Genomic DNA, 20643 nt, shown 5'->3' on the forward strand with positions numbered 1-20643 from the left:
GAGATCATGACCTGAGCTGAAGGCAGCAGCTTAATCCACTGAGCCACCCAGGCGCCCCTAGATGGATACTTCTAATTCCAGTCAGTAGAATAGCTCTTTAATAAACATTGTGTGGAATCTTGGTAGAGTCCAATATCTAGAGGACAACCAAAGTGACCTTTTAAAATGTAAGTCCTATCAGTCCTCAAGTTTAAAATAGCTAGCCATTGCACTTAAAATAGAATCCAAACTTCTAATCTTGGCCTGTATGATTCTACAACTACCTACCTCTCTAAACGTCCCACATTTTTTTCTCCCTCCCTACATCCTAGATATACTGGCTTTTTCCTTTTCATCCACCATACCACTCTCCTTCCTATGGGCCTTTGGACTTCCTGTTCCCACTGTTTGTGCCACTCTTCCTCCAATATTCCAAGGATTGGCTTCCTGGGAAAAATCAAGGAAATATCTCCCCAGAAAGGATCACCCTGTGTGGCTCAGTTTTTCTCATTTTTCTTCCCATAGTCTATCCCATTGTCATTTTTTCCTTTTTTAGGGTAGGAAGCACATCTGAAATGATCTCATTTATTTCATTTTTTTTATCGAATTTTATGTATTCCAATAAAACGTTAATCTTTCTTTATCCAGCTCTAACTATATACCCTGCAGTGTTATGAGCACTTTACCTGCTATCGACCCATTTAATTTTCACAAGAACTTATAAGGTAGGTCTTATTAGTACTCTAGTTTTATAGACGAGGCTCAGGAAGGTTTCCTGAGGCTCAGGAAGATGAGGTGGCTTCACGTGCAAAACTGCACCTCACTTACTAGCCCAGGAAAGCAATCTCCAGACCGTTAAGCCATGTAAAGACTAGCAGCAGCAGCTCTCCAAGGATGTCAAGAAATGCACGCTCTCAGGCCTCACCTCTGACCCAATGAATCAGAATGTGCTGTTTAACAAGATCCACAGGTGATTCTTAAGTATAAAATTTGAAAAACACTCATCAACAATGTATCAATTTCTTCTCACCTCTAGAGTAATTCAACACACACACAACTATCCCAAGCCCAGGAAGCCAACCACACAACAGAAAAGATTAGTGGTAGTGGAGCGGTCAAAAGGTTTTCCTTTATTGCCCCTGCTGCGGCAATCATAAATCCCTTTTGTCTGGCAGCCCTAACCCCACCTCAGCCCAGTTCACCCCACCTCCTTTTTGAGATTTCCCTCACTAAAGTGGAAGCTAGCCATGCCTGAAGGAGGCAGAGCTTTGGAGACTCTGATGGGAGAAGAGATGGGAGGCAGACGTATCCGGGGTGGGGGGAGGGGAGCGTGCCCGGGAAAGAAACCATTCGGGTCGCATTCCCTAGCCTCAACAAACCGAGCCTTCTGCCCTTAGGAAAAATGGCGGTCGGCGCAGCTGCACTTCCGGCCACGGAGCCAAACAAAATCGGGGCGGAGAAGAAACCGGAAGTGACCGCCCTTTTGACACTCCTCCCACCTCCTCTCCTCTTCCCATCCTCTCCCGGGAGGATGAGGAGGCCTGGGGGCTGTGGCTGGTTTGCGGTTGCCGAGTGACAAGTCGGAGCCGGGACAGAGTGAGTGCTCGCTGCCTCGGCCGCTGGCCCATTCACTTCGCTCGGGGTGACCTTCGGGCGGCCAGGGACAGGGGGCGGAGAATCGTGCGCCGGAGCTCTGTGACGAGGCGCCCCCGCGGCTCTGCGGGAACGGAGCTAGCGAGCGGATTTGCGAGCGGGGGCCCTCGGCCAGGTCGGGCCCGCGGAGGTCGCGAGGCCGGAGCCTGGAGCCCGGGGTTGGGGAGCCGGGTCTGGGGCTGGCGCTCGCGGGGCAGGGGTGAGGTCCGGTCCCTAGCTCTGCAGGCGGCGTTCCAGCGCCCGGTGTGGAAGGCCTTTCCTGTGGAAGGTAGGTGTTCACAGCCGGTAGAACCGGATCGTTGCCCTCACCCCGCTTTTCCCACGCAGCTCCTTCACTGAGTCATTTCGTGACCCTTCGGAAGGCTTTATGGCCATTCTGCTCCGTTCCACACACATGCATACCGGGACTGGACTAGCGTGTAATCGGTTGTTTGGTGTCTCTTTCATGAGAACTTGCCAGAAAAGAAAATTTGTTTTAACTTCGATTCTTCGAAGTTCTTGGTGCTTTGGCTGGTAACGTTAATGATCGCTTTAAGCGTTGCCTGCTTATTTGTTGTGATGAGAACTAATTTTTTTTAAATGTCGGAGTTACTTTATGATACTGGAATTTTGATACCTAACTGGGTATCCACCTCCACCCCCTAGAGCTCCAAGTTGAGAAACTTCTTTTCCCGAACTTGTTCCATCTCACTAACCCTGTTCCTAAGAGTCACGTGCAGTCACTGTTTGCCACAACTAGTTTCATCTTCTCCAAAGGGAAATAAAGGAAAAGTAGAAATTGCAACCAAGATTTTTTCCCATAGTTAATTATTTTAATGGACTATCCACTGAAAAGTCTTTAATAGCTTGTCTAAAACATTTCTTCCAAAAGTCTTTTGGCAGTTTAGTTTATTTCACTGGGGAGTTAATGCAGTAGGAAGGTGTCATTAATTTGCATGTCTTTATCATATAGTTTAACTTGTGCTTTTATTTTTTCTTTTTAAAGATTTGTTTCTTTTAGAGAGAGACAGAGGGAGGGAGTTGTGGGGGAAAACAGGGAGAGAGAGAATCCTAAGCAGATCCCCCCCCCAGCATGGAGCTTGACGTGGGGCTGGATCTCAGGATCCTGAGATGCCAACCAACTACGCCACCCAGCTACCCCTAATTTGTGCTTTTCTGACTTTAATTTTCTTCCCCCAGTATCACAATGGCAGAAGCTGCTTCTCCACTGAAGCACTTTGTGCTGGCTAAGAGGGCAATTACTGCAATCTTCGACCAATTACTGGAGTTTGTTACTGAAGGATCCTATTTTGTTGAAGGTTAGTTTCTCTAAGTTTTTAAAATAATACGGTTGAAAGTATATGCGGGAGCTTTGTCCTTTCACCCTTAGCTACGGAACACATATACAGGGCATTGCTCTATAGTCTAGGAGAAATGCCATAACAAATGAAACCCATTTCTGCCCTCCAAAGGAAGAAGATTAAGTGGTATTAATAATCTAAGATATAAGTAGTTTTACGTATGATACCTGTAAGCACTTTATTATGTTATTAATGCTTTTAATCCTTATATCAACGCTGGGACAGATTTTAATTGCAATTATTTTTTTATTTTATTTATTTGTCAGAGAGAGGGTACAAGCAGGGGGAACAGCAGAGGGAGAAGCAGGGACCCCAGTGTGGGACTTGATCCTGGGACCCTGGGATCATGACCTGAGCCAAAGGTAGACACTTAACTGACTGAGCCACCCACACATCCCTAATTGCAATTATTTTAAAGATGAAGAAACCAAGGCACAGAAAATTTAAGCAACTTGCCCAAGATCACCTCGCTAGTAAATGTCCGGACTAAAAATCAGGCAGCCCACATTTAAGCCATTATACTTATCTCTTCCCCAAGTCAGCTGTCAGTCTAGATCTCAGACCTATCTTATCTTCTCAGACGAGGGTGGACTGTGGTGGGGGAAAGAGCAAAAGAAGCTTTCTTAGAGTGAGTGTAACTGTTCAAACAGGTTGGTGAGGAATATCTTACTGGGGAATACTGCTTTGGAGGTAACTGTTGAAATCTTTTCTGGTTCTTAAGATTATATGACTGTCAGGGATACAGTGAAAAAGGAGGGATTCTATATACTTCTTCAGTGACAGTTGGGAAACAGTTGGGAGTCCAACTTTTTTCCTTATCCTTCCTCCCTCACCAGATTTTTAGCTTGAGGATAGCCCCTGTAATTTTTAATAATTTTGGAATTTAGGGGCGGGATTCTTATGACCTGTTGCAACAAGGCATTCACCTTTTACCAAATATTCAGATACTGTGGCATTTTTACTTTTCAAATGGCCATGTTAATATAGAGCAAAGCCAAAATATGCAAAATGTGTGCGTATCTTAGGTATTCCTTTGTATGATTAACCTAATAATCATTTTTATCACTTTTGCTAACACCATTTCAATTTTCTAGCAACATACAGGAATCCAGAACTTGATCAAGTAGCTACTGAGGATGATCTGATAGAAATACAGGGTTATAGAAACAAGCTTTCCATCATTGGTGAGGTGCTGTCTCGGAGACATATGAAAGTGGCATTTTTTGGCAGGTAATCCTTTATTGTTTCTCTCAAGGGTAGTTTCCAGAAATCAGCTTTTATAAATCATATCTCCAACCTCGTTTCTTATGTTTCAGCAAGTGATATTCCTCTCCCTTTACCCCACAGAGTTTCTCCCTTTGCTAAATGCTAAAGCTATTAGCGTGAAAAAGCATTTGTTCATTTTAGTTCTTGGTATAAAACGAAGCTTTCTAAAGGTCCTTTGTATTTTTACTTTTTTTTTCTTTTAAAGATTTTATTTATTTATTTGACAGAGCGAGTTCACAAGCAGGCAGAGAGGCAGGCAGAGAGAGGAGGAAGCAGGCTCCCTGCTGAACAGAGAGCCCGATGTGGGCCTCGATCCCAGGACCCTGAGATCATGACCTGAGCCGAAGGCAGCGGCTTAACCCACTGAGCCACCCAGGCGCCCTGTATTTTTACTTTAAGGATGCTGATCTCTGAGAATTAGCTTCTTAGCCAATCCAAAGAATAGAAATACAGATATATGATATGTGTAACCTGTGACTTTTTAAAGTTTCTCTTAATTATCAGGTGTGCCTTCCAAAAGGATTCTGAGCCCCACGATTTCCAGAGGGAGAGTAGGAAGTGCCATTTGTTAACTATCTCGAGTGATAGAGCAATCTGTGACATAGCTCATGTTCATTAAAGAATAATTTGTTAACTTCCTGTGTAGTGTGCACTCTGTTAGGCAGTAGGAATGCAAAGACAAATGAGTAGGCCCATATCATGTGTTGTGTGTCAACAGAAAATGGATTTACTCACTAAACTAACTTTTAAGCCCATCTTAGAGCTTTTTTTCAAGCATTTGTGAGTTCCTATACTTAGAATTCCCTTTGCCTTGATTTATCTATGTGTGACTCTCACTGTTCAGATCTCATCCTAAGTGTTACAACCTCAAATCTTCTCTGACCGCTCTGTCTGAAGTATGCCTTCTCAGTTATTCTCTTCTAAAGTGCCCTGCTTATGCCCTTTAAACCTTTCCCACAGTGCTGTTTTTATTTATTTATTTATTTAGGTCCACTTCTGCTTCACCTTATGGGTCTTACAGAATCTAGCATGAGGTAGGTCCATAAATAGGCCCTAATTCAAATTAGAGTGGAGTGGAAATGGAAAGGAAGAGGCCTTCTGATGAGGTGATGACTCTGTTGTCCTATTTGAGAAGGAGAGATAGGTAATATCTTTGGAAGTGAAAAAGATCCAGCCCAGATTTACGGAGATGGAGACTTTAGACCACAGTTTGTGATGGGAAGAATTTGCGATTGTGATGTCAAATTGTCACAAGATAAAAAGGCAAGGATAGATATATGAGAAAGGTGGAATTTGTGTTCTTTTATTTTTCTGATATGTACATTCCTAATATTTGTGTAAATCAGGTTGGCAATTTTGTAAAAAATGCAATCTGATGAAATTTCATCAAAGTTTGAATTCTAAAAAGGTTGGCCTTAGACCCAGTGAAAGAATAAAGCTTTTACTGTTAATGTTTTATTTTCATGATTTTATATATCATTCTTCAGGACAAGCAGTGGGAAGAGCTCTGTTATCAATGCAATGTTATGGGATAAAGTCCTCCCTAGTGGGATTGGCCATACAACCAATTGCTTCCTGAGTGTTGAAGGAACTGATGGAGATAAAGCCTATCTTATGACAGAAGGATCAGATGAAAAAAAGAGTGTGAAGGTATAATATTATTAGCAGCATAATGTATCTGAAATAATGTCCTTAACTTTTTTTTTTTTAATTTGTAAGATGTCTACATTGCTGGACATAAAAGAACTATTAATAGTTCTATTTGTAGCTTTAGAGCCATCACTGATATTTTGAATTCTCTAAATTTTTTTTGCTTCAGAGCTAAATCATTAGAAGAATAGATCTTAAAGCATACCATATTAGAAGAATATCTTATTAGAAGAATAAAACTTGTCCTTAAAATAAATTAGAGTTAAAAGTTTGTTACATTTTAAAAATAATGTTCCCAGTGAAAACAGCATTACTGAAGTGTATTGTTGCTATTTAATCTCAAATCTGATTTCATCTTTTGAAAGAAAACTTTGTTTAAAAAATGGGGCTCTGGAATGTTTTTGATGTATGTCTGTGCCTTTAGAATCTATTTTATCTTTGGCGTATTTAGTAAGAACATTCATGAATAGATTTAATAGTTTTTTCAGATAAGGGCCAATGACAATTCCCTACCTTTCATAAATTTTTTTTTTAAGGTTTTATTTATTTATTTGACACAGAGAGAGAGAGATCACAAGTAAGCAGAGAGGCAGGCAGAGAAAGAGGGGGAAGCAGGCTCCCTGCCAAGCAGAGAGCCCGATGTGGGGCTCTATCACAGGACCCTAAGATCATGACCTGATCCGAAGGCAGAGGCTTAACCCACTGAGCCACCCAGGCTCCCTTTTCGTAAATTTCTTAAGGAACCCAGTGCCACTAGGTTCCTTCAGCCAAAAGAGGGAAAAAAAGTGTTTCTCAGTATTATCACTTTCTCTTAAGTCTTAAGAGCTCTCCCACAAATGCAGAAGTTCAGTGTTTAAAATCCATCCCATATTAGTTTTTGCAAAACTAAGTTGAATTCACTGGTGTAGTTATTGTTCTGTGAGTTTACTGTTTGATTTAGCTCAGGTAACTCAATCTGCCCAATACCTTTCAGATTAGTTATGGGGAATAAAGGAGGTGATGTTTATGAAAATATTTTCAAATTTTTAACCCATCCAAATGAAGGAATCACCTCTTAATCAGGATTTTTACCAAATCCAAATTTAAACTACTGGTGGCTCTAGATCCTCAGTAAAATGTACTATGATATTTTAAAGTAATCATCTCCTCTTTCTTGGTCTGTGCTCTCTACTTCCAGTCCACTTCCTTCATGCCCTTTTGCTCCTCTCCCCTACTCCAGTATTTAAATTTGTTTACCTCAAGTTGAGGCCTGCTTTAAGGTATAGACTTTGAGTCTCATGCTGTAGTCCTTTACTTAGTAAAAGAAATGCAATAGTAACAGCTAATATTTCACTGTACACTAAGTACCAGGCAATATTCTAAGTACCTGCAGTAACTCAAACCTCACCACAGCTCTGTCAGATAGGTGCTTTTATTATCTGAATTTTACAGACCAGGCATCAAGATTTTAGTACAAGTTTATAATTCAGTCAAAAAGTTTATGAAAGCAAGCAGAAATAAAACCATTGACAATAACATTGTCACTATGGAGATTCACCTCAGCCGTGATCAGGACTGTTGTGCCCATTTGAAAATAGATGTTTCCCTTTAAAAATTGATACCTCTACATCTCATTTGTATGTGTACTGGTGTCCTTTCCTTGAATATTAATTTTATATTAAGCTCTTTGTATTGTATATTTAACACATACATGAATAGTATTAAAGTAACACATTAATAAATTAGCATATGTCAGAAATCATCTTGAGAAATAGAAATATTTTAGTGAATTCAGATGGAAAGAGAAGGCATAGTCATTGATGTCAAGTAGGTTTATGTGAATAAATAACCGCCTAGTAAGAAAAATCCTTTATTAAAAGAATATGTCTTGAGCTTCTCTTGTATTGTTTTGGTCTTATTACTCTGGTGTTTTTAAACCTATTTTAGTAATGTTTCTTATATTTTCACCCCTTAACTACTGAGCAGTGCGTTTTAGAAGAGACAGAAAATACAAATGGGCAAAAAGAAACGCCAAAACTCACATGTTTCCTAAAGCCAGTGGAAAATTCTTATGGTATAGAGTTAAATGTGTTTCTTTGTATTTTGTAAACAAAATGGTTTCATGTGTGTTATTTTTTTTAACTTGCCTTTTTTTTCTCTCAATATATTGTAAATTTGCTTTCATACATACAATATCAATATCGGGTATTACATAGCATTCCATTGCCAGAGTTCACTTATTGGGCATTTACAATGTTACTAGCTTTGATTATTTTTGCAGAGTGGATGACTAAACTGTTTTTAATAGTATCTTTTTTCCCCCTTCTTGGTAATTCTAAAACTCAGTTTCTCAAGATTGCTGAGATAGTTTTATTTCCAGTTATTTAAAGTTCTGCTTTTTGTATATGTTTTGCAAAAATAAATGTACCAGATCATAGTGTTTTTCATTTTTATTGAGTTTTATTACAAGCAGAGTTTTGTTTATTTCTTTCCCTTCCACTTTAGACAGTTAATCAGCTGGCTCATGCCCTTCATATGGACAAAGACTTGAAAGCTGGCTGTCTTGTACATGTATTTTGGCCAAAGGCAAAATGTGCCCTCTTGAGAGATGACCTGGTTTTAGTGGACAGGTAAAATTACATATGAATTGCATTTTCTCCTTGTAAAAGTTTATTTGATAGAATAGTATTGCTTATTTTAAAGTATAATACATAAAAATTTAAATGTTTAGTTGCTGCTTTGTTCTCACTTGTTAGATTGTTAAGAAACAGAAAAGGTGTTGGTTTATGTTTTTTACTGGTTATATAAAGTGCCAGTTTCTTTGTCTAATTCTATTAGATGAAATTTCAAGGATAGCCACTTTTCTCCCCCCTCTACCTTGTAGTTTGGATAAATAGCTGGGGCTTAGAGATTGCCTAATTCTAAATGACTATGTAGGTAACTCTGACTAGGTAAATTTTTTTAACTAGTAATACCTCTTTATTTTATTTTATTTTATTATTTTTATTTTTTTAAAGATTTTCTTTATTAATTTGACAGAAATCACAAGTAGACAGAGAGGCAGCCAGAGAGAGAGAGATAGGGAAGCAGGCTCCCTGCTGAGCAGAGAGCCCGATGCGGGACTCGATCCCAGGACCCTGAGATCATGACCTGAGCCGAAGGCAGTGGCTTAACCCACTGAGCCACCCAGGCGCCTGATACCTCTTTTTTTTTTAAGAATTGAAAGAACACATGCGTAGGGTGTGGGGTGGGGACGGCAAAGGGAGGGAATTTCAAGCAGACTTCACACTGAAGCGTGGTGTCAAATGCAAGACTGTCACCACCTTGAGATCACAACCTGAGCTGAAACCAGTAGTCCAACGCTTAACTGACTGAGTCACCCAGGCATAATAAATTAATGCTTAAGGCCCAAGTTTCCCAGAATAACTTAATGGACAGTTTACATAAATTTTTTTTAATTGTTCAGGAATTAATTGAATACTTCTGGAATTTTGTTTCAACTCTTCTGATGAGTCTTCATTTATTATATGTTCTTTTACTATATTGGTGCTAAGTAAAGTGATAATGCACATTTGCTAAGCAATGTCCTTAACTAAAAAATGTAGTTAAATGATTTTTCAAAATTTTGGTATGCTCTTTTGTTTTCTTTGGTTAAAATTTCAGTGTTGTGTGGAAACCATTTTGGTTTTGGTGATGGGCTTTTAATTTTGCTTTATTTCATGGCCAGACTATGTCCATGACACCAACCTCTCATCTTTCTACATTGTCACAATGGGTAGATAGTTATATTATAATTTTTATAGTATAGTATATTAAACTTAGATTTTAGCAGAGGGTGTTTTATTATTTATGCTCATGAGCACTTAAATATTTTCTTAGCTGTACTGGACATAGCTACTTACACCTTTGATTTTGGTATATATTAGCCGTTTTGTGGGGGGGGTTGGAGGGCTTTTTAGCACTTATTTTTCATCCTTCCAAACCATAAGGATTTAAAAGATTAAAATATTGACTATGTTACTTACTTTGTCAAAAATCAGAAGGTTATTTGTTTTTATCTTAAAGATTTATTATTAGAGCGAGTATCTCCCCCCCGCCGCCCCCCCCCCGCAAGGAGGAGGGAGGGGCAGAGGGAGAGGGAGAAGCGGGCTCCGCATTGAGCAGGGATCCAGTGACTTGGGCTCCATCCCAGAATCCTGGGTTGGTGACCTGGGCTGATGGCAGACTGTAACTGACTGAGCTACCCAGGTGCCCAAGGTTATTTCTTTCTAGTAAACAACTTTTTTTTTTTTTAAAGCATTTGTTTAAGTTTTCAATTGAATAGGCTCTGGGAGTTCTTTGTCAGCAGAATAGATGTAAGTTAATAAAACACAGACTCAGCTTGTCACAAGTGTTTTTTTATAGGTGGAAAAAGTAGATCTCTTGGGCTTTGTGCTGAAAACTGGTGGAAATCCTGGCCTTTAGACTTCAATTTATAAAAGCTTTATAAAATGTCTTTTATAATCAAATTTTCTTTTTTAAAAAATATAAAATACAATATTATCTTATTCCCATTAGTCCCGGTACAGATGTCACTACAGAGCTGGATAGCTGGATTGATAAGTTTTGCTTAGATGCTGATGTCTTCGTTTTGGTAGCAAACTCTGAATCAACACTAATGAACACGGTAGGTTAAATCATATTATTATGTTTGAGTGGTAGGAAATGAGATGGTGTCTTTTCTGAAGAGTGAGGGAAATCCAAATCATGGATTAAAAAGAACCTCTAATATCAAGGGTGAACAGAGGAATTTGTGTTTCCATGGGACCGGAAAAGTTGTTGCTGGCCTTCTTGAGTGTTCCCATTGGGAATCTAGGGTTTGATGGCTCTCGCTTCTAGTGAATCTTTAATTAAATGCAAGGTGTGATATGTGTGTGGTATTGACATTGATTGTGGTTATTTGCCGGTTTCAGAAGGAATGGGCACCAGATTGTCAGGGTGATGATTTCAGTCTTTTGAATAAAGTTTAACACTCCCATCTCACACCCTCCCCCAGTCCCCACATCTGGCAGGCAAGGCTTTTCATACTTCTAGTTTTGTCAACCCTTCCCAGCTTTACTTGTGTGTACTCTAGGTTCTGGCTTACCTGTGTCCATTATACGCCACTGTCAGATTTAATAGATTCGATTATTTATCCAGGCTGTCTAGAGCCATACTCATCCCAGATAAACTCCAGAGTTTATAGATATCTAATATCTAAAACTATAGTATGGTTTTTAAAAATTGTCATTCCTCAAAAGCATATAAATGGCCAAACACCATTATAACCTAGGTGTTACTAGCAAGACCTCTGGTTTGCCACTGGTACTAGCTTTTGTATAACCTGATCTATATCACATGGACCAGGCTGCTATGACAACATGGACAGTTGTTTATAATCTCATGGTATGAGAAACAGATAAATGCTTAAAATCTTTGTTAGAATAACGCCATTTGAATTACATTCTGACTTTTGTGTCTTTGTTTATGCTATTCTTTGCCTACAATTCTTCCTCCACTCCCAGCTTGTCTTTCAGAAAGCCATTATCAGTACTTCTAAGTACATCTTTATCATCACTCCCTTCTTTATGGAGCTTTTCCTAATTCCACCTGGATATGGTGTCTCTTTCCTTTAAATAAGCATAGTATGTATTTTAGCATTTAAGGCACATACCTTTCTCTGTTGTTTATTATTATGTGCATAGGTCTTACATTGTTATTCTAAATCTTCAAAAAGATTTGAGGTAGCTTTTTGAAAATGTTGACTATAATATCCAGCAGTATCCGTTATGCTCTGCATAATAGTAGAGACATAGATATTTATTAAATTGAATTTCAGAAAAGACTCATGGCAGGAGCAGGAAAATCCTCACTCTTGCCGTCTTACAATTTAGTTTTCTCATCTTGGAGAAGTGTAATGTTCAGTGATTTGGGATCCTTTATCGGTGGGTATGAATCCACTGTTGTCTTAATGGTTCAAACTTTAAGATTAGAAGAACTTCAACTATAAATGTAAATATAAAATAGCTGTTAAAAGTGAACATATCTTGGGTATTTGATGTTTTTTAGGAAAAGCAATTTTTTCACAAGGTAAATGAACGACTTTCCAAGCCTAATATTTTCATTTTGAATAATCGTTGGGATGCCTCTGCATCAGAGCCAGAGTATATGGAAGACGTAAGTTATTTTTTCTTTTAAGTTATGAGCTGTAGTCATGTACATTGTTATCTGAGAAAACAGTATACCTTATAGAACATCCTACGTAGCTGTTCTTTTACTTGAGAAAAGACTTAGTGATCGAGACCAGACTATTAAACTACTTTGGAGGGAAATTGTTATAGAAGTGTACTATCTAATCATTTTAGATAATGAAACTTTGTTTTGTTGTGGTTTTTTTGAAGTATAGCATAACAAAAAAGTGTGTAGATCCTAAGTGTCCAGTTCAGTGAACTTTACAAATTGAAAGAACTTCAATTTGTAAAGAACTTGAATTTGTGTCAGGATCCAGCTCAAGAAGCAGAACTCAAACTCAAGAATTGAAAGAACCTCAATTTGTGTCAGGATCCAGCTCAAGAAGCAGAACATTGCCAGCACCCCCCTCCAGTCTTGTCCTATCTCATAAGAATGAGCACTTACATGACTTCTGACATCCTTGATTAGTTTTTTGGTTGTTCAACTTTATGTAATGGAATCATATAGTATCTGCTTTGTGTCAGGTTTCTTCTGCTCAACATTACATTTGTTATTGCATCCATACTCTTGTGCATGGTTGAAGTGCAGTGTCATTACTGTATAGTATTTCAGTCTTTGAATATCTACATTTGATTTATTCATTCTACTAGTGATGGGCATTTGGGTAAACTTCCTATATTTAGCTGTTATAAGTAGTGCTGCTCTACATATTCTTACATGTGTGTCTTTGGTGCACATAGGTATATATTTCTGTTGGGTATATTCCAGTGCTTCTTCGTCTGAGGGGTTGGGCAGTTTTGATCTCTGGGGCCATGTCTGAAGATATTTTTGATTGATACAGCTCTGGGAGTGTGCTACTGGCATCTGTTGGGTAGAGGCTAAGAGCTGTTAAAAGTCCCGTAACAGAACAACCCTCCCAACCAAAAGTTTATCTGACTCAAAATGTCAGTACTGCAGAGATCAGTAATTTGTGAGTATATATCTAGGAGTAGAATTGCTGGTAGAGAATATGCTGCTTCAGTAAACACAGCCCAAGAGTTTTCTAAAATGCTTGTCCCAGTCTATACTCCCAAGCAGATTGAGAGTTCCAAGTGATTTATATATCCTTATCAACAGTTGTATTTTTTTGTTGTTTTAAATTTTAGTCATGCTGGTGGTTTTAGAAACTTTTTTTTTTTAAGATTGTATTTGTTTGTCAGAGAGAGAGAGAGTAAGCACAAGCAGCAGGAGTGGCAGGCAGAGGGAGAAGTAGGCTTCCTGCAGAGCAAGGAGTCCAATATGGGACCCCATCCCAGGACTCTGGGAACATAACCTGAGCCAAAAGCAGATGCTTAACTGACTGAGCCACCCAGGCATCCCTAGAAACTTCTTTTTAAGAAGAATAGAGTATCTGGAATTTGGCCTGTGGTCTATAAATAATATTTAATTTGCCTGATAATTTCTTTTTCTGATTTTAATCATGATTTGTGTTTACTTACAAAAAAATTAAAATTTACACAATCCCATCACTGTTTACATGTTTGATTATGTGTTTTCATTCTTTCCCCTACCCCCAGAATTATAATTTTGTTTAATATGAAGCTTTATATATCCTGCTATTATTAATGCATATGGTCATACTTTTGCAAATTGGGGTCTCATTTAATCATCAGAGATTTAGGAAATATCATCCACAGATTGTTTTTTTCCATTCTTATTTAGCTTAGATCCCTTATCTTAGGCACAATGCTAGAGGCTAGTACTATACCCTAACTAGTTTTACTCTTAGTCTTATTTTTTCTTTAATTTTTAATTTTCTTTAAAGTTTTAAGTAATCTCTATACCCCACATGGGGCTCAAACTCACAACCCCAAGATCAAGTCACATACTGTACTGACTGAACCAGCTAGGCACCCCTCTTAATCCTAATTTTAATACCTAAGTACTAATCTTAAATCTAACATTGCAACCCTAATCCCTAGCTAATGCATTCTCCCCAAATTTAATTCTCAGTGTTTTAAGAAAGATAGACTATTTGGGATGCCTGGGTGGCTCACTTGGTTAAGGGACTGCCTACAGCTCAGGCCATGTCCCCCATGGAGCTCCTGCAGTAGAGAGTCTGCTTCTCCCTCTGACCCCCCCACCATGCTCTCTCTCTCTCATATAAATTAATAAAATCTTTAAAAAACAATCACTGAAAGAAAAATAGACCATGTTCTGATTTTGCAATAAAGATAGCTTCATTGTAGCAAATTATTTGTAGCATTTATTTTCTGATATCAGAGATATTAATAGCTTCATTAAAAGAATATTTGGAAAACAAGCATAAGAAAGAAATAAAAATGCCCCACCTGCTTTGTGGTTGTTGCCTTCATGCCAACTATTAATTTTCACAAATATGTATATACATATTTCTTCTTTGTAGTATAGTCATGTATGTCAGTAATACAGAAATAAGAACATTTTCCCATGGCAGTATTATTATTTGTCAATACTATTGTTTGGAAATGGTGTCATGGTATTTGGTGGTCCATCAGAATTTTAAGTGGTCAAAGAAGGATCATTACTCTAAGAGAAAGTATTCTGTCAGCAAGTATCAAACTTCATTTATTAGAATTTTTGGGTTTCTTAAGTATATTGGAGATACTACTATAATATCACTATAAATGGAGTTTAGTAAAGGCCTGTAGCAGTCTACATTTGTTTGTTAGAATTACTTCGGTACCCTGTTTTCTCTAGGTACGCAGACAGCACATGGAAAGATGTCTGCATTTCTTGGTGGAGGAGCTTAAAGTTGTGGATCCTTTAGAGGCACAGAATCGTATTTTCTTTGTTTCTGCAAAGGAAGTTCTTAGTGCTAGAAAGCACAAAGCACAGGGAATGCCAGAAGGTGGTATGTATTAATATAGATTGTCTTTTGAAATACAAGAATAGTTGTAGAAATAACTGCTATAAATCTTACTTTGCTGTATCCTAGGTTTTAAACTCTTCACCTAAATATTACAGGTGGGGCACTTGCTGAAGGATTTCAGGCGAGATTACAGGAGTTTCAGAATTTTGAACAAATCTTCGAGGTAGGAATTTTGTGTATGTATTGAATAATATAAAACCCTGTCATTGGTTGAAGAGTGATCATAATCCTCTGTTTCCTCTATTTATCTTTGTCAAATAACCTTTGCTTGCTGTTATTTAGTATAGTTACTGCTACAGCAAGTGAAACAAGTTTGAAGAAAGGAAGTCCCTGCAAAATCTGTAAGAATTGAGAATTAAAGATTATAATTTCTCATTTTTTCTTATATGGTTGTATTCAAACGGGAAACTGTTTTTCTAATATTGCATGTGTTGTGCAATGAGTGAAATTCTCTTTATTCAGTAATTTGAGGAAAGATTAAATAAATGTAATTGCTATTGGAATGGGTAATGGAGCAAAGTGAAGATCATGTTTTTCTTTTGTACCATACTGTTGATAGATACAGAATGTAGTTAATGTCATTTTACTGAATTTATTACATTTTAAGCTGTGTCATTACCTGTTTATTCTCCACATTTCATGTCAAATGTCCTAAACAAATGAGTACAAAAATAATTAGGATACAGGGTATTCTGTAGTATAGGAATCTGGTAGGAACTACTGGGCACACAAATAGCTAATGTATTTGCAGCACTGGAAAGGAAGGACACTTACTTCTATTTTGGTGTAGATATTTAATTCAGAGACATTAAAACTCATCCTACATTTAACTGAAAAAAGTTCTTTAGATGTTAATTTCCAAGCTCTTATTTAGCCCATTTTAATCTAGCTCTGTTTAGATTACATGTCCCCTTTTCACCCATGTATGAACATGAAGACTTCAGAACTAAGAAAAACTTCTTTTGTAATTCTTCCTTTAAGGTGTAACAGCTTTAATAGCAAGGATGTGAATGTTGAATGTACTTGGCAGAATTTTTAAAATTAAACATTTGGTCACTATCCCCCTAGTCTATAGGAAATAGACTATTAAGTAGATGAAGACAGAATACGTAAAGAAGGAAAGTCCACACTAGTGGAGACCTTGGTAAGACATCTCTAAAGTCAGAGCTCCTGGGATAGTAGCATACGTCATCCCAAGCTAAACCATAGATTGCATGAATTCCCAGTCACTCCAAGACCATTGTTTATGTTCTTTCCTTTTTCTTTCATAAGATTCAGTGCTCTCCTCACCTTTCTCAATTATTTCATCCATGGGAAAAATATTGGGGAGAGGATCTATTGTTCTGTCTCCCTTTGTCTTACTTATTGACCTTTCTTTCCTTCTTTCTATGTGTATTAGATATTTGTCACTGATTTCTCCTACTAAATCTTATTGTTCTCGTATGCATTTATAACCTCTTTCATATTGGTTCCTGCTACCCAGACAGAGTATCTCCTTGAAGAAGTGGGAATGAGAAGAATAAAAAGCTATGCTGTAGAGCACTGGTTCCCAAACCTTGGCTGATCATGAGAATCACATGAGGTGCTTTAGAGAACTGCCTGAATTATCCCAGAGGACGATCCAGTGGGGCATGGGATGGACCTAGCAATCCGTATATATTCACTTGCTCCCCAAGTGAGGGCAATAATCAGGCAGACCTAGGAATTACTGTTTTTAATGTTTTTAGAAGAAATTTGGCAGTTTTTTATTGTAATAGTTCATTTGGGAATCTAAAAATTATGTATAGAAAAAACCATGTGCAAGAGCTTTACATAAAGTCATAGAGAATATCAGACCTTAGAATTTGAAATGTTTGTTCAATTAAAAGTATGATAGATTTAATGTAAGAATCAGCTAGAAATTATTTGAACTTACCTAAAGAAATAACTAGATGGGCAGAAAGTCTTGTCTTGGTGGCCAAAGCATTTTTTGATGATTACTTGTTTCAGCTTTTTTTCCAGAGTGAAATTAGTTACTTTTTAAATCAATTTTCATAATTTAAGACTTCTATAAATTGGGGCATTTTTAAGAATTTATAATTTAGTAGGATAAAATTGTTCATTTTTAAAACTTCTGTGTTTTTTTCTCATATCTATTTAGACATATGTACATGTATATACATATGTATATATTCTATTTTTTTCTTTTTTTCCTTTTTTAAAAGATTTTTATTTATGTATTTGACAGAGACACAGTAAGAGAGGGAACACAAGCAGGGGGTACTAGGAGAGGGAGAAGCAGACCTCCTGCTGAGCAGGGAGCCGGATGCAGGGCTTGATCCCAGGACCCTGGGATCATGACTTGAGCTAAAGGCAGATGCTCAACACCTGAGCCACCCTGGTGCCCCCACATGTATATAGTCTAACCTTAATTGGATTTCCCAGTGATTTAACTGCTCTGCTTTATCCTCCAAAGACCTAGCCCCAGCTTTTAGTTAATTTTTCCATTCATAAATAGCAGGTTTGGGTTTTTATTCATTAAATTCTGTGTTAATCTTTAAACATAGTTTCTCCTGACTTCTTTATACTTTTTTTTAAGTGGAATTGTCTTTTTGCTTTTTTTCTCTAGGGAAGAATTTAGGGCTGTGAATTTGTGATGTAACTTTGGACATACACCATGGGTTTCAGTATCCAGTTTAGTTTTCATTGTTTTTAATAGTTTTTAGTTACAGTTGTTGGCATTTTCTCTTCAATACAGGAGTTGCTAAGAATAAGATGTTTTGATTCTTTTCATCCAACTTTTGGTTATTTATTTCTTGGTTTCTTTGTATTGTGTGAGGCGAACGTGATAACCACTACACTATGGAAACGGTTTCTTTTTATTGTGATCATAGAATGTGTCTTATATATGTATTTTCTCTTTGTTTTTAGAATTCACTTTTTTTGGAGTCTTAGAAAATGATTTTTGTGAAAAGAAAAATTGCACCAAGTTTACCATTTTTAGTGGTCTGATATTTGCCATAGACTTTTTGGGTTTCATTTGGTTCTTGAGGAGCAAAACATTATAGGAACATTTGGAATATCAAGTTAAAATAAGGCTTGAAAATTAAATCCATTAAAATCAGTCAAAATTGGTGTTAATTCTGTCAGCATGTTTCTTATTATTTTAAACCTGTATTTGAATAAGTGTATATTCTAAAGATAATTTAGAAATCTAAATACCTTTGCTCAAATATTTGGCCATTAGCTGTTCTTAATAGTTTTGATTATAAGATGGAAAACAGGTATAAGATAATTCTACTCTAAAATGTCAGTGAATTAGTTGTAAAGGACATTCTGGGACAACTGGTGAAATCTGAATGTGGACTGTATGTTAGGTTAATAGTATTTACTGTCCCAGTGAATGCAGTGATTGTTTCTTGGTCGTATAGGAAAATGATGCCATTCCTAAGAACGCATGTTAATATATTTAGTAGTGAAGTTGTGGTGTCTGCAAAGAAGTGTCAGATTGTTCAACAGGAAAAAAAAAATCTATAAAAATATATGCATAGCTCTCTATATAGATATATATGTATGCAGAGGGAGACAGATGGGAGAGGTATATTGTATAGTAGTATTTTTTCTTGCATTGCCCTTTCAATTTAAAATCTTTAAAAATAGGGGCACCTGGGTGGCTCAGTGGGTTAAGCCTCTGCCTTCTGCTCATTTCATGGTCTCAGGGTCCTGGGATCAAGCCCCGCATCGGGCTCTCTGCTCAGCGGGAAGCCTGCTTCCTCCCTCTCTCTCTGCCTGCCTCTCTGCCTACTTGTGATCTCTCTCTGCCTGTCTCAAATAAATAAATAAATTTTTAAAAAATCTTTAAAAATAATAAGTTGGGAGTGGTGAATAGCACGTTATTGGGTGTTTGGGGTCTGTTAAGAGGATTTGACAAAGTCATTTTATGTCTTAATTATATATAAGTATTAATATCTACAAATCTATGACTATAATTACCAGCTGGCTTCTTTAGATATTATTAGAAAGTTAGAAAACAAACAAAAAAAGTAAGTTAGAAAACTATCTTAACTGAGATACAATTGGGATTTAAAATGGTTTGGTGCAGTATTTTAACCTTCTTGGAAAATTAGAGTTCCTGATAAAGTAAGTCTGGAAGCTGCTGCTCACTATGTATGTTCCCTGTGGGGATTCATAAGCTTATTAGTGTAGTGAGAGTTCTGAGAAATAATGCAATTTTTAAAACCCATATTTAAATTAACATTTCTCACTCCTCAGAGTATTTCTTTTGCAGGTTGACTTGATACTTTTGTGATCAGTGGGAATATCAGTGTCGGATACCCATTTCTAAACTAGAAGGAATTTATGTTTATTATTTTAACTAGTTATTTATATTAACTAGAAGTAGTTTATGTCTCTCTGTTAATTCATGACATTATTGTATATTTTTAAAATCAAGGAGTGACTTTTATATTGCCGAATAACTTTTGAAAATATTTTTTCTGGTCTAGCTCTAATACTGTGCTGTTACCTATAAATTTAGGTCTTCATTGCTGATATCTAGATCTGCTTCATCGAGGAATATAGGATTTCTTTTAACCTTTTTTTCTTTTAAAAATATTTTTATGCTTTTATTGTTTTTATGGAGGTTAATTTGTCATTTTATGAGGTGCAGTTATTTAAAGAAAATCAGAGCTTTGTTTTGGTTGTTAAAAATAAGCAGTTTAACTGTTTAATATTGTGTACTTATTGGTGGTTTTTCTGTAGGCACATAGAGAATGGGAATACCATAACTTCCTACAACTAATCTTTTCAGGATTAGTGATGTTGAGTGAACTTATAAATAAGTTTATAAACTTTATAAACTTATAAATAAGTTTAACCATGAACAAAAGTTAGGCTATCCAATGGAAGAAAGTCATAGGTTTAAGTTAAGGTTTTATAAAGTGTTAAGGAAATGAATTACCCTCAATGTCCTATAGCTAAAGAAGTGAATCTGTTTTTATTTCATACCTTATTAAAAATAAGCAGTTTAACTGTTTAATATTGTGTACTTATTGGTGGTTTTTCTGTAGGCACATAGAGAATGGGAATACCATAACTTCCTACAACTAATCTTTTCAGGATTAGTGATGTTGAGTGAACTTATAAATAAGTTTATAAACTTTATAAACTTATAAATAAGTTTAACCATGAACAAAAGTTAGGCTATCCAATGGAAGAAAGTCATAGGTTTAAGTTAAGGTTTTATAAAGTGTTAAGGAAATGAATTACCCTCAATGTCCTATAGCTAAAGAAGTGAATCTGTTTTTATTTCATACCTCATAGTACTACAGGGGACAGCTAAAATGGCAGAAGAAATTACAAAAGTTTTTTCTATCTTAGTGAATTGAATAGGTAATCATTTTAGAGATGTGAAGGCTCTAGGTTATAAATAGTGTATTGAATGAACATACTAGTGATTTCAAGATACTTTGGTATTAAGTGAATACTTTTTAAAGCTTGAAAGCTGTTTATTGTGATGAAAGATAGTTAACACAATTTATACTGGTTGCAGTGAAAAGAGGCTCAAGAAGATGAATTCATGGAAATCATGGAAAGTTGGGGTATATTCCTAATTTTTAAAAAAATTCATCACAGGGAATAAATGTGACTTCTTCGAAACACCTATTGTAGTTATTGCTGCTGTGATCTAGACAAGTG

General features: G+C 36.8%; 1 protein-coding gene across 2 annotated transcripts in view; it reads left to right on the forward strand.

Moving 5' to 3' along the window:
* The first annotated feature begins 1485 nt into the window (after nt 1–1485).
* The window catches only part of MFN1 (mitofusin 1), a 32386-nt gene continuing 13228 nt past the window's right edge, over nt 1486–20643 (forward strand). Inside the window, exons 1-9 of one of the 2 annotated variants that reach the window (XM_044251827.1) lie at nt 1486–1575; nt 2812–2930; nt 4067–4202; nt 5726–5888; nt 8373–8497; nt 10425–10533; nt 11955–12062; nt 14796–14949; nt 15063–15130. In XM_044251827.1, the coding sequence (XP_044107762.1) occupies nt 2819–2930; nt 4067–4202; nt 5726–5888; nt 8373–8497; nt 10425–10533; nt 11955–12062; nt 14796–14949; nt 15063–15130 (975 nt within the window). In that variant the 5' untranslated portion in view covers nt 1486–1575; nt 2812–2818. Of the gene's footprint in view, nt 1576–1849; nt 1901–2811; nt 2931–4066; nt 4203–5725; nt 5889–8372; nt 8498–10424; nt 10534–11954; nt 12063–14795; nt 14950–15062; nt 15131–20643 lie in introns of those variants that run through there. The other variant, XM_044251828.1, reaches the window with a different exon arrangement.

The sequence above is a fragment of the Neovison vison genome, chromosome 6, assembly GCF_020171115.1.
Source record: "Neovison vison isolate M4711 chromosome 6, ASM_NN_V1, whole genome shotgun sequence".
Lineage (NCBI taxonomy): Eukaryota > Metazoa > Chordata > Mammalia > Carnivora > Mustelidae > Neogale > Neogale vison.